Source organism: Carcharhinus amblyrhynchos, chromosome 15 (assembly GCF_965287045.1).
Source record: "Carcharhinus amblyrhynchos chromosome 15, sCarAmb.v2.hapA, whole genome shotgun sequence".
In the NCBI taxonomy this organism is placed as follows: domain Eukaryota; kingdom Metazoa; phylum Chordata; class Chondrichthyes; order Carcharhiniformes; family Carcharhinidae; genus Carcharhinus; species Carcharhinus amblyrhynchos.
Window position 1 is genome coordinate 77523250 of NC_137338.1, and position 25169 is coordinate 77548418.

The 25169-nt window shown below is 52.1% G+C and overlaps 1 protein-coding gene and 1 pseudogene across 5 annotated transcripts in view; one reads left to right on the forward strand and one right to left on the reverse strand.

The window, feature by feature from the left end:
• LOC145352896 (fibulin-2-like) overlaps positions 1-5301 on the forward strand; it is a 16704-nt pseudogene extending 11403 nt beyond the window's left edge. The window contains exon 4 of the transcript XR_013888620.1: positions 5278-5301. The product of XR_013888620.1 is annotated as a fibulin-2-like (transcript). The remainder of the gene's footprint in view (positions 1-5277) is intronic.
• An 11723-nt stretch (positions 5302-17024) lies between these two features.
• Positions 17025-25169, reverse strand: part of LOC145353486 (IQ motif and SEC7 domain-containing protein 2-like) — an 84149-nt gene continuing 76004 nt past the window's right edge. For 3 of the 4 annotated variants that reach the window (XM_080204289.1, XM_080204290.1, XM_080204288.1), the window contains exon 13: positions 17025-23435. In XM_080204289.1, the coding sequence (XP_080060415.1) occupies positions 22185-23435 (1251 nt within the window). In that variant the 3' untranslated portion in view covers positions 17025-22184. The remainder of the gene's footprint in view (positions 23436-25169) is intronic. The other variant, XM_080204291.1, reaches the window with a different exon arrangement.

Sequence of the window (25169 nt, forward strand, 5' to 3'; positions counted from 1 at the left end):
GAGGGGGAGAGGAGGGGGGGAGAGGAGGGGGGGAGAGGAGGGGGGGGAGAGGGGAGGGGGGGGAGAGGGGAGGAGGAGGAGAGGAGGAGGAGGGGGGAGGGGGGAGGAGGGGGAGGAGGGGGGGAGGGGGGGGGGAGGAGGGGGGGAGGAGGGGGAGGAGGGGGGGAGGAGGGGGAGGAGGGGGGGAGGAGGGGGAGGAGGGGGGGAGGAGGGGGAGGAGGGGGAGGAGGGGGGGAGGAGGGGGAGGAGGGGGGAGGAGGAGGAGGAGGGGGGAGGGGGGAGAGGGGAGGAGGAGGAGGAGGGAGGAGGGGGGGGAGAGGGGAGGAGGAGGGGGGGGAGAGGGGAGGAGGAGGAGGAGGAGGGGGGGGAGAGGGAGAGGGGAGGAGGAGGAGGAGGAGGGGGGGGAGAGGGGGGGGGGAGAGGGGAGGAGGAGGAGGAGGGGGGAGAGGGGAGGAGGAGGAGGAGGGGGGGAGAGGGGAGGAGGAGGAGGAGGGGGGGGGGAGAGGGGAGGAGGAGGAGGGGGGGGAGGGGGGGGAGAGGGGGGAGGAGGAGGAGGGGGGGGAGAGGGGAGGAGGAGGAGGGGGGAGGGGAGGAGGAGGGGGCGGAGAGTGGAGGAGGAGGGGGGAGAGGGGAGGAGGAGGAGGGGGGGGAGAGGGGAGGAGGAGGAGGGGGGGGAGAGGGGAGGAGGAGGGGGGGGAGAGGGGAGGAGGAGGAGGGGGGGAGAGGGGAGGAGGAGGGAGGGGGGGGAGAGGGGAGGAGGAGGAGGGGGGGGAGAGGGGAGGAGGAGGAGGGGGGGAGAGGGGAGGAGGAGGAGGGGGGGGAGAGGGGAGGAGGAGGAGGGGGGGGAGAGGGGAGGAGGAGGGGGAGGAGAGGGGAGGAAGGGGAGGAGGGGGAGGAGGGGGAGGAGAGGGGAGGAGGGGGAGGAGGGGGAGGAGAGGGGAGGAGGGGGAGGAGGGGGGGGAGAGGGGAGGAGGAGGAGGAGGGGGGGAGAGGGGAGGAGGAGGAGGAGGAGGAGGAGGAGGAGGGGGGAGAGAGGAGGAGGAGGGGGGAGAGGGGAGGAGGAGGAGGAGGAGGAGGAGGAGGGGGGGAGAGGGGAGGAGGAGGAGGAGGAGGAGGGGGGGAGAGGGGAGAGGAGGAGGGGGGGGAGAGAGGAGGAGGAGGGGGGGGAGAGGAAGGAGGGAGGAGGGGGGGAGAGGGGAGGAGGAGGAGGGGGGGAGAGGGGAGGAGGAGGAGGGGGGGAGAGGGGAGGAGGAGGAGGGGGGGAGAGGGGAGGAGGAGGAGGGGGGGGAGAGGGGAGGAGGAGGAGGGGGGGAGAGGGGAGGAGGAGGAGGGGGGGGAGAGGGGAGGAGGAGGAGGGGGGGAGAGGGGAGGAGGAGGAGGGGGGGAGAGGGGAGGAGGAGGAGGGGGGAGAGGGGAGGAGGAGGAGGGGGGGAGGGGGGAGGGGGGGAGGAGGAGGAGGGGGGGAGGGGGGGAGGAGGAGGGGGGGAGGAGGAGGGGGGGAGGGGGGAGGAGGAGGGGGGAGAGGGGAGGAGGGGGGGAGGGGGGAGAGGGGAGGAGGGGGGGAGGGGGGAGGGGGGGAGAGGGGAGGGGGAGGGGGGGAGAGGGGAGGAGGAGGAGGGGGGAGAGGGGAGGAGGAGGAGGGGGGGAGAGGGGAGGAGGAGGAGGGGGGGAGAGGGGAGGAGGAGGGAGGGGGGGAGAGGGGAGGAGGAGGAGGGGGGGGGAGAGGGGAGGAGGAGGAGGGGGGGAGAGGGGAGGAGGAGGAGGAGGAGGAGGGGGGGAGAGGGGAGGAGGAGGAGGGGGGAGAGGGGAGGAGGAGGAGGGGGGGAGAGGGGAGGAGGAGGAGGGGGGGAGAGGGGAGGAGGAGGAGGGGGGGAGGGGGGGGGAGGGGAGGAGGAGGGGGGGAGGAGGAGGGGGGAGGGGGGAGGAGGGGGGAGGGGGAGGGGGGAGGGGGGAGAGGGGAGGAGGGGGGAGGGGGGAGGGGGGGAGAGGGGAGGGGGAGGGGGGGGAGAGGGGGGGGAGGGGGGGGAGGGGGGAGGAGGGAGGGAGAGGGAGGGGAGGAGGAGGGGGGAGAGGGGAGGAGGAGGGGGGGAGAGGGGAGGAGGAGGGGGGGAGAGGGGAGGAGGAGGGGGGGGAGAGGGGAGGAGGAGGGGGGGAGAGGGGAGGAGGAGGGGGGAGAGGGGAGGAGGAGGGGGGGAGATGGGAGGAGGAGGGGGGGAGAGGGGAGGAGGAGGGGGGGAGAGGGGAGGAGGAGGGGGGAGAGGGGAGGAGGAGGGGGGGAGAGGGAGGAGGAGGGGGGGAGAGGGGAGGAGGAGGGGGGAGAGGGGAGGAGGAGGGGGGGAGAGGGAGGAGGGGGGGAGAGGGGAGGAGAGTTTTAAAATCGAGCTAGGCGGTGGAATCAGGAATTTTTTTCTTGTTTTGATTAGTGAAAATGAAAGGCAAAGATCCACCCCCCCCCCCCACCCCCCGGGAGTGATGGGACACTGCGCCTGGCAGGCTGGGGCAAACATAAAATGGCCGCCCTGGGGTTCCACAGCAGATACAGCACCCGGATTATCGGAGGGTCAGTACAGACCAGAACCTTCTTTCATTCCCCCATGGCCGCCCCCTCCCACAGCACTGGTAGGCCATTCCCCCCCCACCCCCACCTCACTGTGGAAACTGGATTTCAGTCAGATATACCACACCCCCACCCAACCCACTCCTCATCTGTACTTCAAAGGCATCTCGGGATGCAAAACAACAACTCTAAATATGAATTGGTAGCCAGGAGAGAGAGCCACTCGGCCCCTCAAGCCTGCCCCCGCCGTTCAATAAGAACATGGCCAATCTGATTTTATCCGACCGCCCCCCCTCCAATAACCTTTCACCCCAACATTAATCCAGAATCTATCCACCTCTGCCTTAAAAAGATTCCAAGACTCTGCTTCCCCCACCCTCTTGAGTTCCAGAGATCTAGAGGAAATATCTTCTGCCCCATCAGGAACGGGCCTTAGGAGGATTCAGTAGCCAGGGAGGGGAACAGGTTTGGATTTTTTTAGAGAGGGGATAGATTTGGATTAATGTTGGGGAGTGCAGTCGGATAAAATCAGATTGGCCAGAATGGACAGGTAGGGGGCAGGAACCCTCGTTACAGTTAAGCATTAAGATGCGCCACAGCGTACAAGGCTACGGAGCAAGGGCTGGAAAACAACGGTCAAATAGATAGGTGATTGATGGGCCAATATGGACATGATGGGATCCAAAGGGTTTCTTTCTGTGCTGTATGATCCATCCTGTCAAGATTCCCCCCCATCCTGCCTTCAGATCTTATGACTCTTGTTTCTCACTGTACACCAGACAGGGTGGGGATTTTCCAGAACTTTCTTCGATCCAACCCGAGTAGGCCGAGGAGAGATTTCCTTCCACTTTCGACCAACTCGGGTGTGATCCCCCCACAGTGGTTAGCACCACTGCTTCACAGCACCAGGGACCTGGGTTCAATTCCAGCCTCAGGTCACTGTCTGTGTGGAGTTTCTCCCCGTGTCCCCGTTTCCTCCAGGTGCTCCGGTTTTCTCCCACAGTCCAAAGATGTGGTTAGGTGGATTGGCCACGCTAAATTGATCTCTAGTATCAGAAGATTAGTAGAATAAATATGTTACAGGAATAGGGCTTGGGTGGGATTGTAGGTCAGTGCAGACTTGATGGGTTGAATGGCCTGCTTTTGCGCGGTTGGGATTCTTTGATTCGGTGGGAAGGTGGTCGTAGGAGGTGACGTGGGTCAGGAGGCGGCCCAGGGAGGGATTTGAACAGTTTAAAATGTAGGTGTCATCATCAGACCGTGAGTTGAGGCAAGTCAACCAACACCAAGTCCAGACAGGACTTGATTCTGGTTAGGGTACAGGCTGCAGAGGTTTGAGGAGGGTACACGATGGAGTGAGGAGTGAAGAGGGGGTTCGGGATTGCAGCTTGAGCATGTACGATGCTACTCTCATCTTGGACCAGTCTGCCCAGCAACATGCACACAGCTGCGTAGGTTCAGAGTGGGCAAAAAACAGTACAGATTTCAGAAAGATCAGACTTAACAGACAAATCACGCTTAACTCTTTCGCTAATGAAATTCTTCAACATAACGACAGGAGGAGGCCATTCAGCCCCATTCTCGAGCCTGTTTCACAGGAACAGGAGGAGGCCATTCAGCCCCGTTCTCGAGCCTGTTTCACAGGAACAGGAGGCGGCCATTCAGCCCCGTTCTCGAGCCTGTTTCACAGGAACAGGAGGAGGCCATTCAGCCCCGTTCTCGAGCCTGTTTCACAGGAACAGGAGGAGGCCATTCAGCCCCGTTCTCGAGCCTGTTTCACAGGAACAGGAGGAGGCCATTCAGCCCCGTTCTCGAGCCTGCTACACAGGAACAGGAGGAGGCCATTCAGCCCCGTTCTCGAGCCTGTTTCACAGGAACAGGAGGAGGCCATTCAGCCCCATTCTCGAGCCTGTTTCACAGGAACAGGAGGAGGCCATTCAGCCCCGTTCTCGAGCCTGTTTCACAGGAACAGGAGGAGGCCATTCAGCCCCGTTCTCAAGCCTGTTTCACAGGAACAGGAGGAGGCCATTCAGCCCCGTTCTCGAGCCTGCTACACAGGAACAGGAGGAGGCCATTCAGCCCCGTTCTCGAGCCCGTTTCACAGGAATAGGACGAGGCCATTCAGCCCCGTTCTCGAGCCTGTTTCAGAGGAACAGGAGGAGGCCATTCAGCCCCATTCTCCAGCCTGCTATACAGGAACAGGAGGCGGCCATTCAGTCCTGTTCTCGAGCCCGTTTCACAGGAATAGGACGAGGCCATTCTGCCCGTTCTCGAGCCTGTTTCACAGGAACAGGAGGAGGCCATTCAGCCCCATTCTCGGGCCTGTTTCACAGGAACAGGAGGAGGCCATTCAGCCCCTCTCGAGCCTGATTTCCCCCATTAAATGAGGTCATGACTAAGCTGTGAACTGACTCCATATCTCTGCCTATGGCTTCCCATGCCTACTCCTGGAAGCTCAGCCTCTTGTTTCTAGGACCCATGACCTCAGACTGACCAAAGCAAGGGGACCAAGCTCTCGTGGATCCTTGCCCCGGTGCAGAGTGAGGGCATGAAGGGGTAACAACAGCGGGTGTTTCAAGGCCTGAAACCTGCCATTCGGCCAAAGCATAGGCAACAGCCTTCCCTACGCCAATCGCCCACGGGTGAACACGGCTCAGCCTTCGGAGTGTCAACAAGGGAACAATTCGGATGCCACGCTTGACTCTTTCTCAACTCCCCAGTTTGAAGATGGCAGTTCAACATGATGAAACTTCGAGCTGGTCTATGCGATCAGCACAGGGAGAGTGTGGCAGCAGGCATTTGGGGGGTGGGGGGTGGGGGGCATTCCGAGAACCCATTCCCCCAACAATCAGAGAAAAGGGGAAGAACAATCACTTACCCACAGGCTCGGCTACAGGGACGGGGTGGGGTGGGGGGAACACATTTACCGCTTCATTTTGCATGCAAATAGGTCAATTTTTTTTGGGGGGGGGCGGGAAACGACACAAGTATGGTTTGTGTCGATAAAACAATCATATACACATCACACCAAACAAACACCAAGGATGTGCCCGCAAAGCTGCCATCTTCCTGCTTTTAAAAAAAATCAGGGAATATCAGGGAACAAGATTGGCAAGACAGCAGAAAATGCAACCTCTTGTTTTTTGGTTCACTTTGAGAACAAGCAGAACGGAGGGGAAGGGAGGGAGGTAGAAACCGAGATTAATTCTGGGGAGGCAGGGGCAAAGGGCAGGGGTCTTCTTCTCCCTCGTATGTCCACACGTGAACTGGGATATTTCAGGTCTTGGCAAAGACACGAGAAGTTGGGGTGGGGGGGCGATGAGGGGAGAGAGAGAAGGGAGATTCATCCTCTCTCTCTCTCTCGCCACCATCTCAGTTGTTTTTACTCCTCGAGGAGTGTAGGGCCTTTTTTCAGGGGAAGGCTTCACGATTTAGCAGGCCTGTAGGCCCCACACAGACACACTGAAATTGGACAAATCTCCACGGATGCAGGGATGCAGAGGTGGGGGGGGCGGTGAGACTCCATAAACATTTGTGTATGTGTGTTTCTTATACATAAAACTCTCCACCCGCACCTCCCCCTCTCCCCACCATGTTATTGTTTATTCACACCAACCAGAGGAGGCCTGATCTTGCAGATTCCACTCTTCTCGGCGATGGGCCTGATCTTGGCGATGTACCCCATCGGGTCAGCGAACTCCTCCCAGCTCGGCTCGAAGACGGGGCATTCAGGCGGCGCCACAAACTCCTCGTATTCCGACATTTTCTTCCCCCCAGGTTTCCCCCCCCCAGGGGGGGCAGGGGAAAGAGCGAAGTTGCGGGGGGGGAAAAGAGGGGCGGAAAGGATAAAGGATGAGTGGCAAAGGGTTTAAAGGGCAGTTGGAATGAGGGAAGTGGTGTAAGGCAGGGGTGTGTGGGGGGGGGGTTACGGTCAACCTCACGATACAAGAATGACAGGAGTCAGTCAGATTGCCGTGTGTACCCACCCCACTTGAGGGTGGGGGTTCAAGGGGCCATTAGCCGGAGGATGTCGATTCCTCTCCTCTCCTCTGTCAATCCAGCAAGTCCCACACTGGGATTGAGGATCGCCTCCCACTCAAACAGGTGCTCAATTCAAGTATCCTTAAAATCTGGATTCAGATTACTCTCAATTCCAAGAATTTGGACTCTCAATTTGAATTACCCGCAAATTCTCGCTTCAGGTGATCCACAATTCAAATTATCCTCAAATTCTAGATTTGAATTAGCCTCAAATCCTGGATTCAGATTTTCCTCAATTCAGATCAGCCACAATCCTCGGTTAATCTCAGTGTGAATTCTATCCTCGATTCACTTCGGTGTGAATTCTGTTCAGGGTTTGGATTCTCGGTGCGAATTCTGTTCAGGGTTTGGATTCTCGGTGCGAATTCTGTTGAGGATTTGGATTCTCGGTGTGAATTCTGTTGAGGATTTGGATTCTCGGTGTGAATTCTGTTGAGGATTTGGATTCTCGGTGTGAATTCTGTTGAGGATTTGGATTCTCGGTGTGAATTCTGTTGAGGATTTGGATTCTCGGTGTGAATTCTGTTGAGGATTTGGATTCTCGGTGTGAATTCTGTTGAGGATTTGGATTCTCGGTGTGAATTCTGTTGAGGATTTGGATTCTCGGTGTGAATTCTGTTCAGGATTTGGATTCTCGGTGTGAATTCTGTTCAGGATTTGGATTCTCGGTGTGAATTCTGTTCAGGATTTGGATTCTCGGTGTGAATTCTGTTCAGGATTTGGATTCTCGGTGTGAATTCTGTTCAGGATTTGGATTCTCGGTGTGAATTCTGTTCAGGATTTGGATTCTCGGTGTGAATTCTCTCCAGGATTTGGATCTTCCTCAGTGTGAATACTCTCCAGGATTTGGATCTTCCTCAGTGTGAATACTCTCCAGGATTTGGATTCTCAGTGCGAAATCTTGCCAGGATTTGGATTCTCAGTGTGAAATCACTCCAGAATTTGGATTCTTGTTGTGAATTCTCTCCAGGATTTGAATTTTCCTCAGTGTGAATTCTGTCCAGGATTTGGATCTTCCTCAGTGTGAATTCTCTCCAGGATTTGGATCTTCCTCAGTGTGAATTCTCTCCAGGATTTGGATTTGGATTAATCCCAATATGAATTCTCTCCTGGATCCTCCTCAGTTTGCTGAGGGAGAAGATGACCTCCCTCACACTCAGCCTCCCTGTGAGACAATGGCTGCTTCTCTCTCTCTCTCTCTAGGAGACTCTCCCTCCTCACACTCTGAAACAAAAGCTGCTTCTGCCTTTTCTCTGCTCCAGCTTCTCTCTCTCCCCCTCCCCCCTCTTCCCCTGACCGCGGAACAATACCCCCCTCCCCCACCCCTCCAGCGGTGCTGCGCCGGACACAGATCCGCCCCACTGCACCCCGCCGCCGCCACCACAGCCGGCCGCCTCCGCCGTGCGTCAAAGAGTCCCTCTTCCCCCCGCACGTAGACAGAGAGCCAACATGGGGAACGTCAGCAAGTCGCTCCACACGCACACTGGCAACGTGATGACATCAGTACGTCAGAGCGTCTCCACACATATTCACCCAGACGCAGCCCCATGATGTCATCACGTCAGGAAGACGTTCAACACAGTCCGAGACGCAACGTTGCTGACAACTGCACGTCCGAGTCGCACCACACGCAGCCCTGCGCGCTGATGCCAACACGTCGGAGACACCTCTCCACAAAGACTCAAGCGCTGCGCGCTGACGTCACAGCCTTGCGGCGAGTCCGTCCGATCCAGACCCTGCGCGCTGACATCATCACGTCGGAGCACCGCTCCATCCGTGTCCTATCCCACCCCCGCTGACGTCATTATTCCGAGCCCCCGTCTTTCTTGGCCCCGCCCTCACGACAACGTCTGCAAGCTCCATGTGACCCGCCTCGCCTGCCCCGTGTGAGCCCGCCTCCAGCCAGGATCGACACCGCAGTTCCCTTTCCCACCCGGAGAACGACGTCATCGCCACGCCCCCGGACCATGGCGTCATAGCCCCGCCCCCCGGGGCCATGGCGTCGCTGCCCCGTCCCCCGGACCATGGCGTCATTGCCCTGGCCCCGCCCTGCCCTCGCAGCACGCGGACCCCTGCACGAGCTCATCCGCCCCCCTTCGCCAGCTGAATCCGCAGCCTCATCACCGCCAACGGTCGCCTGTGACCCGGCGCTACTGTTATGAGTTCCCTCTCTTTGGTCAAACATTTCTACTTAAAACACATCTATTTCCTCGGTTTTCCTCAGGCAGTCAGCTCCCTCTTATTTCACCCTCGCGGATCTTTCAAGTCAGGTGTTGTAATGAAGGAACTGTGGTGACTCAATTTGATGACAGGAAGTTCCCGCCAAACTCGATGTGATAAAAAAACACCTGTCCGAGGGTCAGTGCTGAGGGAGGACTACACTATTGGGAGGGTCAGTGCTGAGGGAGCGCCGCACTGTGGGAGGGTCAGTGCCGAGGGAGCGCCGCACTGTGGGAGGGTCAGTGCCGAGGGAGCGCCGCACTGTGGGAGGGTCAGTGCCGAGGGAGCGCCGCACTGTGGGAGGGTCGGTGCCGAGGGAGCGCCGCACTGTGGGAGGGTCAGTGCCGAGGGAGCGCCGCACTGTGGGAGGGTCAGTGCCGAGGGAGCGCCGCACTGTGGGAGGGTCAGTGCCGAGGGAGCGCCGCACTGTGGGAGGGTCAGTGCTGAGGGAGCGCCGCGCTGTGGGAGGGTCAGTGCTGAGGGAGCGCCGCACTGTGGGAGGGTCAGTGCTGAGGGAGCGCCGCGCTGTGGGAGGGTCGGTGCACAGTTCAAGACATGAATACCTCTGCCCCCTCATGTTTACAAATAATCTCCCACAGCCACTGGTGGAAGTAGCCGGTGGGAGTTATGGGGAATTCACCGCTGTGTCCAGGGGCCCGTATTTATCCCTCAACCAACACTCTGAAATCTGACGTTCTGGGTCATTCTCATGTTGGCCGTTTGCCGCAGCTTACTGTGCCCAAATCAGCTGTCGTGCCTCCTGCATCACAAGAGTGACTGCTCTTCCAAACACCGCCATTTACTGTGAGGTGCCTTGGGACAACTTGGAGTGGCAGAAGATGGTACAGGATAAGGTAACTTTTAATTGCAGTCTTACTGAGGTCTAATGTGAATTCTTTGTGATCTCTTCCAGGTTCAAACCCTCTTCCGAACAAATCTAACAATGGAGTCAGCAGTCGGTGCAGCAAGCGATGAGGAAGGCAGGCAGTGCGAGGGGAGAAGGGAGGTCTTCCTGCAGTCCTTCAGGTGGGACCACATCTGGACTAACTGTAACAGATGCAAAATATTGCGGATGCTGAAAGTCCAAAATTAGAACAGAAAATGCCGGATAAACTCCAGGGGTTGGGCAACATCTGTGAACAGAGAAACATTTCCAGTCTGTGTGACTCTTTTGTACAGAACCGGAGAAAGATAGATTAAATTGTCAGGAAGGAGGGGCAAATTGAAAAGTCGTTGATAAGGTCCGAGTTGAGAGAATGACAAAAATGTCATGGACGTAAAGAAAAAGACAGGTGTTAATGGCACCATTGGGGTCAGAAGAGTGTAAATAGTGGCATGAAGGGGGACAAACAAAGGGAATCTTTTGCCCTATGAACATACTTTGCTCTTTGTTGGCACCATTGTCTAGAAGAGAGAAAGTCTGTTTCTCTCTCCACAGATGAGCAAAATGCTGGGGGGCGGGGGAGTGGAAGGTGGTGATGGTTCAGGAATCAGGAGATCCTAAATGTGGGAAGAACCATAAAATCCTGCCTCTGAGTTTTGTTAATTGATATCTGTGTGTGCTAGGAATAAGCTACAGCTTTAGGTTTTCAGCTTAGTTTAAATTTTCAACATTCGTCAGGGAATCATAGAATCTCTGCAGTGCAGAAGGCTATTCAGCCCATCAAGTATGCACCGACTCTCTCTAATAGAGCATCTTACCCAGATGCTATCCTCATAACCCAATGTATTTACATCACTAAACTACACATCTTTGGACACTAAGAGGCAATTTACCATGGCCAATTCACCTAACCTGCACTTCTTTGGACACTAAGGGATAATTTACCATGGCCAATTCACCTAACCTGCACTTCTTTGGACACTAAGGGGCAATTTAGCATGGCCAATCCACCTAACCTGCACATTTTTGGAACGTTGGAGGAAACCGGAGCACTTGGAGGAAACCCACACAGACATGGGAGAAGGTGCAAATTCCAGTCAGACAGCGACCTGGAATCGAACCTGGGTCCCTGGTGCTGTGAGGGAGCACTTCGAAAGATACTGGCATTTTCATAAGGTTCCATGACTTTTAAAACAGGAAAATGATGCAGGGGCCCATAGAGTCAACAAAATCAGTTGAAGTTCAGAAGGAAAACACTACAGAAACAGGCAGGACAATGCAAAAGGGGCAGTGGGCAAGTCCCATACTAAATAAAAAGGTTCCAAAAACCTGGGAGGGGCTGGAAAAAGTTCCAAGACAGGCTAAAGGTAAGGAACAAGGACAGAGATCATGAACAGATCGTATTCAGTAAAGTTAAGAGTGAGGAGCAGAGGCTCCAGGTTAAGAGACAGGGTTGCAGGGTGCAGACCTACGGGCTTGAGAACAGCCAGAGATCCAAGGAGATCCAAAGGTTGGTGACTGCTTACTCCTTACAGGCTCAGGAAGCAGCATTGTTCTGTCAACATGATGGGTATCTGAGAGAGTGCTTGTGAGAGGCGAAGCTCGAATGCACATGGTGATTTAGGGGAGGAGAGGACAATCGAGAGGAGAGATCAAAACCCTCAAGATAGATCCTTGGTGGAGACATCCAAAAGAGAAAGTCATTTGGGAGAAAATTTTGAGTCATGTGCTTTGAGAGCAAAGACTGGAAACCCTTGTGTGGAAGAGAGAAGGCAGGATTTTCAGGCCCTAACCAAGGCATGATTTCCATCGACGGAGGCGGTTGGCTCATCTTCAGCCACCGGTGGGATGTTCCTGTCCTGCTGATGTCTCCAGCATCTTGCGTGGTTCACCTATCCTGCCGCCGAGGGGGTACTGATTGTCTTTGATAGGGCTGGAAGATCCTGCTGGCAGGAATGGCTAGAAAATCCTGCCCAGAGTTCCAGTGAGACCAGTTGGCTCACAGTTTAACAAACGTTTGAGGGTATGGTGGGTGGGGTGAGGGGCGTGTTGATCAGAAATCCATAGAAGTTGCCTTGGGGTGCCGACTACCAGTTGGTTTCAGAATGTAGTGTATCTGACCACAGTTGGCCTGTTGGCTTACCGAGACTGTGTACTTATTGAGAACATTGGAGTATGGGATAGATTTTGTAACTTGTGTTATCCTTACCGATCTGTTTATATCTGGAAAGGTATAGCTGGGGTGAAGGAGTAATGTATTATAGTTCACCTTTTCTTGTTTCATTGTTTTATTAAAAGCTCCTCTGCCATATCTAAGGCTTTGTTCAGTAGCCATCCTCCAAACAAAAGAATACAAGTTAGGATGTATCAAGGGAAGTTCCACCCTGGGATCTGATATATCCCAGTACTAACACTGGCTTGGTTCATAACACTTGCACTGGAGATCACTAGATTGGGTTCCCTGGAACAAGGGGCGGAGGGGGGGAATCGGTTCTCATACCACAAGAGGCTGAATAAATAAATCTTCCATTCTCCAGAGTTTGGGAGGGCAAGAATTGATCTTACTGAGACCTACAAGATTCTGAGAGACATGGGATCAGCCTGTGATGGTGTTGAATAGGGCAGCAGCCTCGAGAGCTGAATGGTCCACTGCTGCTCCTATGTCTTATGTTTACATTTTTTCTAATCACGGTCCGATGACTCTGAGATTTTGTGCTGTGAATCTGGAATAACAGTCCCTCTCCATGAGTCAGAATCCTTCAACTTATCCTGAATGTAACTGCTGCTGATTACTTATCCAGGACTCATGAACTCGCACTTCCGGCGTATTCTGCCATATAGCCATCCCAGATAGTGGCTATTTCAGTTTTATTTTCTTTTTATTCATTCACAGGGATGTAGACTCACTCGCTGGGCCCAGCATTTGTTGCCTGTTAAATCATCAATGAGTCCTCAGGTGAGCCTCATAGGGTGCAAGCTCCTCTATGATGCAAGTGGAAGCTCGCCAAATAGGAAAGGAGCAGCAGTGCGGGTTGGGGAGTTGTTTAAAACTAGCTGCTTCACTCAAGCCGACAGTTGAAGGACTCCAGGGTGAAGAAGAAGCGGTACCTTTAGCACGTTGTAAATAAAGAACGTTGGTAACGGCAAACTGGCCTCAGTGAGATTTTACATTGGCGACAAGGAGTAAAACTAGTTTTCTCCTTCCCTCTGGGCAACCGTTACCATCAAGACAAGTGACCTTCTGGTAAATTATGTCTCTTTTTGACAAACTTGAAATCTATGATGAAAGCATAGAAGAATGTGCAGAGTGCATGCGATTTTTCTTCAGGCTAACAAAACTGAGGGGAACAAAAGCAGTGTGCAGGTTGACAGCATAAAGGATCCTGACTTTCAGTATAATAAAAAGCCTGACCTACTTGGATACCCCAACTCCAAAACTGTTTATGAATTAGCAGACTTGGTGAAAGGCTATTATGACCTTTCACAATACTTTGACATTTCCTCTTTAACGCAGCAGGGCAAACCCCTGGAGCATCTGTCACCAAATTTCTGACCAGGCTACAAAAATAGGCAGGGCACTACGAATTCAAGTCATCCTTGAACAACATGTTACGAGATAGACTGGTCTGTGGAATTAACAATGTGACAGTCTAAAAAAATTATTAGCAGAACCCAGTTTGGATCTAAAGTGATACTCTATCATTGGGGACTGCAGAGAAAGGAGCTCAGGAACTACAGGGGACATCAGAGAACAGTGTCCGCCAATTGTGGAGGAAGGGCAACTGAGAGCGATGGTATCAGCAAAATATCAAAGATTCCTTTGTAATGTTAGAGCTGAGCTACATCACTTGGCAATCAAGGAAAAGCAGGGACAGCCTTTGGACTTCTAGGGAGCATATTCCAGAAGGTTGTAGATGCAGAACAGCAGACTACTGCAATGGAGACAAAAATATAAGGACAGTCAAAATGTGTGCTGTTTCAGAAAGAGGCCAAGTCCAGCACTGAACCGTACCTTGCAGGTATACCCATTGCCAGGAACAGAAACAATGCAGTTAAATTGCACCTCCATGACAAAGATTGCCCACATAACGATGGAGTTGTTAGTAAATGGCCATCCACTAAAAAAAGAAGTGGACAGGGGACTGCAGTCTCTGTTATGGGGCAGCAGATTTATAATCACTCCGGGCTGGTATTCAGTCTCTAAACTTAGAAGACACAAAGGCCAGGCTGGCCACTGAAATGACACAGGAAGCCCGACTGGAAAGGAACTTACTTTATTATAGAATGCAAAGTAAAACCACTACCATGGTGTACACACATTAGTTCCTGCCTGGGATTACCGTTTCAGCAGGCTCAGTCCTTGTACATTGGTTGTGAGTTCTAGCTGAACAGCCCACTGCCTGTTACCAGGGGAACTCCGACTCAACGAGCGTCATGGCGAGATCAAGCAGTGATTTCCGATGGATCTCATGAGGATTATCACAGCTACCTACATGGGAAAACCATTACAGATAAAGGGCGCCATGGTGATCCTGGTGACTTACAGACAGCAGTCAGCTTGACTTCCACTCATCATTGTACAGATACAAAGATCTTGCCTCATGGGGAGAGATTGACTCCATCATGTCAGACTGAACTGACTGGAGATCTTCAAGCTGGGCATGGGGGGACTGTACAAAGTCATCAATAAATACCCCTAAGTTTTCCAGGAAGGACTTGGAAAAATAAGGGGAGCCAAAGCTAAGATCTATGTCAACCCTGATGCTATGCCACAGTATTTTAGAGCGAGGCCAGTTCCATACTCCCTATTAGAAAAGATAGAGTGGGCCTGCAACACCTGGAAAAGCTGGGCATAATAAGACCCCTACAGTTCACAGAGTGGGCTGCACCTGTTGTTCCTGTCCTCAAACCAGATAAGTGAGTTTGACTTTGTGGAGACTATAAGCTTACGATCAATACAGTTTCTAAACTTGACAAATACCCCATGCCCCTGATTGAAGACCTGTATGGCAGATTAGCTGGTAGCCAAACATTTTTTAAGTTGGACATGAGCCATGCATGTTTCCAACTTGAATTAGAAGAGCTTTCCCTGGTTCAATGAAGAGTTCAGGAGGGCATGCCAGGAGCAGCACCAGGCACACCTAAAAAGGAGTAAACCTGGTGGAGTTACTTGCATGACGAACAGCATAAGCAGCAACTTAATAAACAGAGCTAAGCAATCCCAAAACAAGCAAACCACATCTAAGCTCTGCAGTCCTGTCACATCCAGCCATGAATTGTGGTGGACAATTAAACAAATCACTGGAGGAGGAAGTTCCATAAATATCCACATCCTCAATGATGGAGGAGCCCAGCACATCAGTGCAGAAGATAAGGCTGAAATGTTCACAACAATCTTCAGCCAGAAATGCTGAGTGGATGATCCATCTCGTCCTCCTCTGGAGGTTGCCATCATCACAGATGTCACTCTTCAGCCACTTCAATTCATTACATGTGATATCAAGAAACGGCTGAAGGCACTGGATACTACAAAGGCAATGGGCCCTGACTATTGCGGCAATAGTTCTGAAGACTTGTGCTCCAGAACTTGCAGCGCCCCTGGACAAGCTACTCCAGGTCTGAGGCCAGAACTCTCCATTCACCTGACGAAGGGGGTAACCTCGAAAGCTAATGAGTTTACTATCAAATAAATCGGTTGGACTTAAACCTGATGTTGTCAGACTTTTTACTGTGTTTACCCCAGTCCAACGCCGGCATATCCACATCAAAGCTACTCCAGTCCAGCTACAACACTGACATCTATCCATCAGTATGGAAAATTGCCCAGCTATGTCCTGTTCATAAGAAATAGGACAAATCCAACCTGGCCGATTACCGCCCCATCTCAATCACCAGTAAAGTCATGAAAGGGATCATCAACAGCACTATCAAGCAGCACCTACTCAGCAATAACCTGCTCAGTGCCCCAGTTGGGGTTTTGCCAGGTTCACTCAGCTCCTGACCTATTACAGCCTAAGTGCAAACATGGACAGAAGAGCTGAACTCCAGAGATGAGGTGAGAGCGACTGCCCTTGATATCTAGACAACATTTGACTGAGTGTAGCATCAAGGAGGCCTAACAAAATTGGAGTCAATGGGTATCAGGGGGCAAACTCTCCACTGGTTGGAGTCATGCCTGGCACAAACGAAGATTGTTGCGATGGTTGGTTAGTCATCTCAGCTCCAGGACATTACTGCAGGAGTTCTTCAGGGTTAGTGTCCTAGGCCCCAACCATCTTCAGCTGTTTCATCAATGACCTTTCTTCCATCATAAGGTTAGAAGTGGGGATGTTCGCTGATGACTGCACAATGTTCAGCACTATTTGCCACTCAGATACTGAAGCAGCCTGTGTCCAAATGCAGCAAGTCCTGGACAATATCCAGGCTCGGGCTGACGAGTGGCAAGTAACATTCACCCCACACAAGCACCAGGCAATGCTATCTCCAACAAGATAGGATCTAACCATCACCCCTTGACATTCAATGACATTTCCATCACTGAATCCCCCCCCACTATCAACATCCTGGGGTTACCATTGACCAGAAACTAAACTGGACCCAGCCATATAAATACTGTGGCTCCCAGAGCAGACAGAGGCTGGAAATTCTGCAGAGAGTAACTTACCTTCTGACTCCCCAAGTAATATTTATATGGCTGGGTTTAGTTCAGTTTTTGGTTCATGGTAACTGCCAGGATGTTTACAGAAGGATGTTGAGGCCGTGGGGAGGAGCGGAGGAAGATTTACCAGAATCCAGACATGAAGGAACATTGGTTCATTTAGAGAAAGACTGGGAGAAGCTGATATCATTCCCCTTTAGAGCAGAGGTGGTTATGGGGGGAGATTTAATTGACATAAATGAGGAGAAAGTGTCTCCCAAAGGTGGGACGGTTGATAACTGGAGTAGGGTCACAGATTGAGGAGAATTGTAAAAGAACCATAGAGAGGGGTAGATGAGATTCATTTATTTTGTTTGATGCAGCGAGTTGTTATGATCTGGAAGGTGCTACATGAAACAGCAGTGGAAGAAGATTCGCCCTCAGAAAAGAGGCAATAGGACACATAATTGAAGGGGGAAAATTTGCAGGGCTAAAGGAGGGGGGAGGAGGGAGGAAGCGAGATTGTGGGACTAATTGCTCTTTCAAAGGGGCCAGCACAAGTCTGATGGAAAGAATGGCCTCCCACTGCACCACCGGATCCTCTGCTTCCTTTTGTTGTTTGGCCACTCTCCTGGCCCACGTGCCCGCCCACCCGCCCTCGCACAAAAGCAGCTCCCAGGCGACTAAAACTTTGAAAATAACTTAACAGATCTCTTTATTATCATTTGTCAGATAATTATGTACACACAAGAGAAACAGATCACTCGTTATCATTTCAACAAACGGAAGATAAAACCCGATAAAATAAAAAGAGGGAACATACAAACACCACTTTGCTGACACGCTTTCTACCAGTCACGTGATTTGAGACCATGCATTTGCTTACATCACACAAGGCTTGTAACATGCACGCACTGACATCACTCCACAAGGACCGTCCTCCCAGGCAGTTCAGAATACCCAGTGAGTGGCCGGGAGCTGCTTTTTGTTGTTTTTGGAGAATCCGGGTTCCGGATCTTTCCACCCACCCACCCAAATGCACGCACGCACACACCCACACCCGCACACGTACAGAGGTGGCAAGATCTCACTCAGAATTTTAAAAGGCCATCTGGGAGAGGGGGTTATCACTGGCACATGGGGGAGTGTGGAGGGGAACAGCTTCTCCAGGTCGGCCTGTCACTCCCCCTCATTCATGTCGGGGAAGGTTGAAGAGGTGGTAGAGCCGTGATTCTCAGGGTAGTGGGGTGGCAGGAAGGTGAGAGGGGGCTATGTTCTTCACATTGTGATAGCCAGGGCTGCATTGTGTTGGTATGTGGGGGAGTTGGGAGGGAGAGGGGTGTGGAGCAGGGGACTCCCCTCAGATTCAGCCACACGCCGAATGATCCAGGCAAAGGTTGGGGGACACATAAACCCAGCAGTGAGGCCCCAGTGAAGGTGCAGGTGTGATGCCTCACTCCCAGATATGTTACTCTAATTTTAATCACTCAAACCCCTCAATTAGATTCCAGTCTGTAACTCACTCACGGGTTTCTGTTATTCCAGATGTAAACCTCCCCAAACCCCTCAATTCGAACCTAGTCCATAACTCATTCCCAGGTATCTGTTATTCTATATATAAACCACCTCGAACCCTTTGATTAGATTCCAGGCTGTAACTCATTCCTGGGTATCTGTTATTCTGTATATAAACTCCCCCGAACCCCTCGATTAGATTCCAATCTGTAACTCACATATTCTATATCTGTTATTCTATATATAAACCACCCTGAACCCCTTGATTAGATTCCAGTCTGTAACTCACTCCTGGGTATCTGATGTTCTATACATAAACCACCCGAACATTTTGATTAGATAGTGGTCTGTTACCCACTCCCGGATATCTGTTGTTCTATATGTAAACCACCCCGAATCCCTTGATTAGATTCCAGTTTACAACTCACTCTGGGTATCTGTTTTATACATAAAGCCTCTATCCAAATCATCCCAAGCACCTTTGTTAGATCCCAGTCTGTAATTCACTCCCAGGTAACGGTTATTCTGTATGTAAACCACCCCGAACTCTTCAATTAGATTCCAGTTGGTTTTCTGTTGTTTTATATATAAACCACCCCAAACCCCTCAATTAGATTCTAGTCTGTAACTCACTCCTGGGTATCTGTTATTCTATATATAAGCCACCCTGAACCCCTCGGTGAGATTTAGAGTTTGTAACTCACTCCCAGATATCTGTTCTATATATAAGCCACCCTGAACCCCTTGATTGGATTCCAGTCTGTAACTCATTCTGGGGTATCTGTCTTTCTATATATAAACCAACGCAAGCTCCTCGATTAGATTCCACTCTGTAACAGTCTCCGGCATATCTGTCATTCTATATATAAGCTACCCCACACCCCTCAATTACATTCCAGTCTGTACCTCACTCCTGGGTATGTTATTCTATATACAAACCACCCCAAACCCCTCGATTAGATTCCAGTCTGTAACTCACTCGCAGGTATATGTTATTCCAGATAAATCATCCCGAATCCTTTGATTAGATTTCAATCTGTAACTCATTCCTGGGTATCTATTATTCTATATATAAATCACCCCGAACCCCTCAATTAGATTCCAGTCTGTAACTCACTCTGGGTATCTGTTATTCTATATATAAACCACCCTGAACCCCTTGATTAGATTCCAGTCTGTAAGTCACACTTGGGTATCTGAAATTCTATATATAAACCACTGGAACACTTTGATTAGATTCCAGTCTATAACTCACTCCCGGATATCTGTTATTCCACATGAATGACCCCGAACCCTCGACTAGATTCCAAGTAACTCTGATATAATGCTTCTGCACAGTAATTTAAACTTTCGACATTTTACATTATATGTACTGTGTAGCTGGAAAACAACTAGAATTATATTTCTACATTGACTTACAATATCCCCTGGTAGAATGAAAGGAGATATAATAATTTGTAAGACATTCCACTGAGATTTTTATAATCTCTGGCAGTAAACAAGGCTGTGTTCAATGTGGGACACTCAGAACTGATGGGGACAGAGTGGAGGAAGCTTTATTCTGTATCTAAGCCCATGCTGTACCTGTCCTGGGCATGTTTGATGGAGAAGTGTAGGGGAAGCTTTACTCTGTATCTAACCCCGTGCTGTACCTGTCCTGGGAGTGTTTGATGGGAACAGTGTAAAGGGAGCTTTATTGTGTATCTAACCCCATGCTGTACCTATCCTGAGAGTGTTTGATGGGGACCATATAAAGGATGCTTTACTCTGTATATAACCCCGTGTTGTACCTGTCCTGGGAGTGTTTTACGGGGACAGTATAGATGGAGCTTTACTCTGCATCTAATCCCATGCTGTATCTGTCCTGGGAGTGTTTGATGGGGACAGTGTAGAGAGAGCTTTACTCTGTATCTAACCCCTGCTGTACTTGTCCTAGGAGTGTTTGATGGGGACAGTGTAGAGGGAGCTTTACTCTGTATCTAACCCTGTGCTGTACCTGTCCTGAGAGTGTTTGATGGGGACAGTGTAGAGGGAACTTTACTCTGTATCTAACCCCGTGATGTACCGTCCTGGGAGTGTTTGATGGGGACAGTGTAGAGGGAGCTTTACTCTGTATCTAACCCTGTGCTGTACCTGTCCTGAGAGTGTTTAATGGGGACAGTGTAGAGGGAGCTTTACTCTGTATCTAACCCTGTGCTGTACCTGTCCTGAGAGTGTTTAATGGGGACAGTGTAGAGGGAGCTTTCCTCTGTATCTAACCCTGTGCTGTACCTGTCCTGGGAGAGTTTGATGAGGACAGTGTAGAGGGAGCTTTACTCTGTATCTAACCCCATGCTGTACCTGTCCTGGGAGTGTTTATTTGGGACAATGGACAGGGAGCTTTATTCTGTATCTAACCCTGTCCTGTACCTGTCCTGGGAATGTTTGATGGGGACAGTGTAGAGGGAGCTTTATTCTATATTTAATCCTGTGTTGTACCTGTCTTGGGACTGTTTGATGGGGACAATTGAGGCCAGATGCTGGAAGGTCATTTAAATTGTCAGGCACTCTCATAATCCCTGTGCCTACAATATCAGATTAAATGTATCACTGTTATTCCCCTACATTGTGTTGGGACAGGGTCTGTGCCTATGACTCTCCCCCACACCATGATGGGACACATGTCTGTGATTTCCCCACATGGTGATGGGACAGGTTCTATGATTCCCCACACAGTGATGGGAAAGAGGCCTGTGATTCCCCCACACGGTGATGGGACGGGGGCCCATGATTCCCCCACACAGTGATGGGACGGGGGTCTGTGATTACCCCACACGGTGATGAGACATGGATTTTTGATTCCCCCACACAGTGATGAAGCGTGGGTCTGTGATTCCCCCACACGGTGATGGGACAGGGTCTGTGAATCACTCACACAGTGATGGGACAAGTGTCTGTGATTCCCCTGCATGGTGATGAGACGTGGGTCTGTGATTCTCCCACACAGTGATGGAACATAGGTCTGTGATTCCCCCACATGTGATGGGACAGGGTCTGTGATTTCCCGACACTATGATGGGATGTAGGTCTGTGATTCCCCCACAAGGTGATGGGATGGGGGTCTGTGATTCCCCCGCATAGTGATGGGACACGGGTCAGTGATTCCCCTTCATGGCGATGGTACATGGGCATGTGGCTGTAACTCTACCCGCCATGGCGAGAAAAAAAAATCCTCAATGAACACCCTCAGTTCCTATTCCCCGGCTCTCCACTGTGCTCCCGGAGCACTCACAAGTATCCAGAGACAACCCAGAGGAAAGCGTCACCTCGTCATCCTCAAATCCTGTTTCATCCAATCAGAAACGGCAACGTCTGAGAGTTGTCGCCATCATCACCTGTGCTGTCTCACCCTCTCACTCACCCGCTGTTTGACGTCTTAATTTGGCAAAAGGTACTTCAATAAATATATTTGCTGAATTATACAGTCCGCCTATTAATTAATTACAATTAAATATATGTTTTTCTTTTTAAATATACATTCGTTCAGAAACATGGCCCTCGCAATAAATCTCTCTTCCCCTTCCTCTTGACTCCATAATTTTCAAACTTCAATGCTGGGCCAGCGAGGCACGTTCTCTTTGGAGAGGGCAGTATTCACTCTCCCCTTGGCTTTTCCAGGCTTTCGTGCAACACAGCAAGAGTTTATACATTTTTTTGTCTTGTTTTGTTCATTTCTTTTGATATATTAAAAAAGATGGTGGGGGAGGAGATCCAGAGTCTTGTGACAGAGAAAGTTTGGGTAGGGTTGGTGGGGATGGGATGAGAGGGAAATTGAGGCCCATGCAGACTGCAATGATACATAGGCCCAACTAGGCCTGTGGGCTGGTGGGCCTCGGCAGTCGCGCCTTGGAACGCAAAATTAACATAAAAATTTGGAAATGACGTTTTCAGTAAGATTTGCCCAGATATGCACCTTCAAATGGAACTGGTGCCAGTTTTACTGGGATCTGCGGGCAGGTAGGCTGGGGCATGTCTGGTTTGGCCATGGTAGGCCCGATAAGGCTATGCAGGCTGGGGTAAGTGGCCTTGGATAGACCCAGTTGGGCCATGCTAGCCTGGGGTAGGCCCAGATAGGCCAGGGTGCCCCTCAGGACTCCATGTATACCAACTACCTGATGGCTCCTCCTAATTTCTGAAAAGGAGGATCCAACCAGGAGAGGGATTGACACAGAAATTTCCAAAGAGGGTGAAGAGGTTAAGGAACCATTTCCCTTCCCTGCCCCCACCAAAAAAAAGCTCTCCCCAAACTCTGCCCTCCCTATCCCCCTCCCCACCCTCATCGGCTCCTTCGCTCACACCACCGTGCTAATCCGGTTGACAGGTTTGGCTTTGACTCCAGTTGAGACCTGGCTGCTCGGCTGCCCGACGAGGGTCTGCTGAGGGTGTGGGGGCAGGGGCGAGAGAGGCAGCAGTGGCGAGTAAGGAGAGTGCGGGGATTGTGGGGTGAGGGGGGTGAGGGGAGTGAGAGGGGTGAGGGGGGAGTGCGGCGTGAGTGGGGAGAGGGGTGAGTGGGGTGAGAGCTGTGGTGGCAGGCCGTGCTGCTGGTGCAGTGCGTGCTGCTGGGCGTGCTGCTGCTGCAACGCATGCTGCTGCGCGTGCTGCTGCTGCAGCGCATGCTGCTGCGCGTGCTGTTGCTGCAGCGCATGCTGCTGCGCATGCTGTTGCTGCAGCGCATGCTGCTGCGCATGCTGTTGCTGCAGCGCATGCTGCTGTGCATGCTGTTGCTGCAGTGCATGCTGCTGCAATGCATGCTGCTGCACGTGCTGCTGCAACGCATGCTGCTGCGCGTGCTGCTGCTGCAACGCATGCTGCTGCGCATGCTGCTGCTGCAGTGCATGCTGCTGTGCATGCTGCAGGGTGTGGTGTGCCAGCGGGTGCTGCTTCAAGGTGTGCTGCGCCAGTGGGTGCTGCGGGGCTGTGGCGGCACCATGGTGCGGGCCCAGCTGCACCGCCGGGTGATGCGACTGTAGCAGGTGTAGGTGCTGCTTCTGCAGCTGGGCATGCTGTGCCTGCAGGGCAGCGGGGTGGGGGTGTGGGGGCTGCCCATACTGTGACATCGGCTGACTGATGGCGTACGTGGGCAGTTGGTGGGGTGCGAGCGGGGACTGTGGTGAGCTGACAGGCGGCCGGATGGTGTGCACCATGGTGGCACGGGGCAGGAGTGGGGGCAGGGTGGGTCTCTGCCTGCACTGCCGCTGGAGGGTGACATTCATGTGCTGCGGGTTGGGCTGCGCGTGGAAGCGATGGTGATGGTAGTAAGGTGGCGGCGGCTGGCAGTACTGGGCGTGCAGCGCCTGGATCTTGGAAGGCACCTCCGACTGCCCGCTCTGGAGCTGGTAGGCGGGCTGATAAGAGGAGGCTGGGTACTGCTGGGCTCCGCCAGCTTGCGAATAGGCCTGTGCGGCTTGCTTGCCCCGCTTGCTACCGAACAGGGAGCCGAGGAAGGAGGCGGAATTGGAGAGCTGTCGGTGAGGCCGCATGGTAGACTCCTCCTGGATGGGCACGGGTCTCAGCTGTACCCGGGGGCTGCTAATGATGGATCCCTGTGGGAGTGAGAGACAGAGAGAGAACATTTCCTGGTTACACAGTCATCTTCACAAGTCCTCTGCCCATCTGCTGGCTGGTGAGCAATTGGAGTTTTGGGCAGTGGGATCAACCCAGATTCCAACTGCTCTGTCCATGAGGAGTGAGTCAATGATGCCTTGGGCGGAGGAGGGGTCAGTGTAGATGGATAGTCAGCTGAGTGGAGGAGAGGGGAAATCAGAGAGGATCACAAAGGGACTATTCTGCAGACACTTGAAATCTGATCTCTGCAGATAGCCAGCCAGCTCAGTTGAACCAGCAGACACAGAATCAGAATGAATGTTTCACTGTGATGTTGAGCCAGAACTACATGCTAATGTCAGTCTTGACTCTCTCCCCATGGTTGTGTTTTCTGTGTGTGTGTGTGTGTGTGTGTGTGTGTGTGCACGCGTGTGTGTTAATATGAGTATGTGAATGTGTGTGTGAATGTACGTGTATGTATGTGAGTTTGTATGTGAATATAAGAGTGTGTATGAGTGTGTTAATGTGTGTGTGTGTAATTGTTTGAGCATTTGTGTGATTGTAAATGTGTATGTGTGAGTATATGTGTGGGTGATGAATGGGATGGATAGGATAGAGGTGGAGAGACTCTTCCCGCTCAGAAAGGACTAGGGGGCACAGCCTCAAGATAAAGGGGGGGCGGTTTAGAATGGAGTTGAGGAGGAACTTCTTCACTCAAAGGGTGGTGAATCTCTGGAATTCTCTGCCCGTTGAAGTGGTGGAGGCTACCTCGCTAAATATTTTTAAGACGCGGGTTGATGGGTTTTTGCTAAGAGAGGGGATTAAGGGTTATGGGGAGAGGGCAGGAATGTGGAACTGAGCCACGACAGATCAGCCATGATCTTATTGAATGGCGGGGCAGGCTCGAAGGGCTAGATGGCCTACTCCTGCTCCTATTTCTTATGTTCTTATGTTCTTATGTGAGTGTAAGTGTGTGTGCGAGCGACCATGTAAGTATTTTGTGCATGTATATGCATATGTGTGCGTATGTATGTGTGTGTGAAGAGTGTGCGAGCATGGTGTGTGTCTGTTTTGTGTGTAAATATCTGCGTGTGAGAGTGTGTGAATGTGTGTGTGTGTAGGTATTTGTGTGTATGTGAGTGTCTGAGTGAATATTTGTGTGTATGTGTGTGAGTATTTGTGTATGTGTGAGCATGTGAATATTTGTGTATGTGATGTGCGTGTGCATTTCTATATGTGTGTGTAGGGGTGAGATTGTGTGTGTGAGTATGTGTGTTTGTGAGGGATGAGTATGTGTGTGTTGTTTGTGAGAGATGAGAGTGTGTGTGTGTGTGTGAGAGAGAGAGGGGTGAGAGTATGTTTGTGCGTGTGTGAGGGGTGAGAGAGTGTGTGTGTGTGTGTGTGTGTGTGTGTGTGTGGGGCGGCGGGGGCGTGAGAGTGTGTGTGTGAGTATGTGTGTTTGTGAGGGATGAGAGTGTGTGTGTGTGTGGGATGAGAGAGTGTGTGTGTGTGCGCACACACAGAGGTAATGGTAAAATGTGAGGCAGTGATTGTTGATGGGCAGCAAGGGGTGTTGAAGGAGAGGCAGTGATTGAATTTTAAACTTTGGGACATTGGGACAGAGGAAGCTTCTCCACTGAGATGGGGGCGAGAGTGTGCGCTCCACATTTAGCCACTGAAGCACTGAGCCCATCAGCACTGAGGAACTGTTGTGAGAGACAATGAACGGCAAT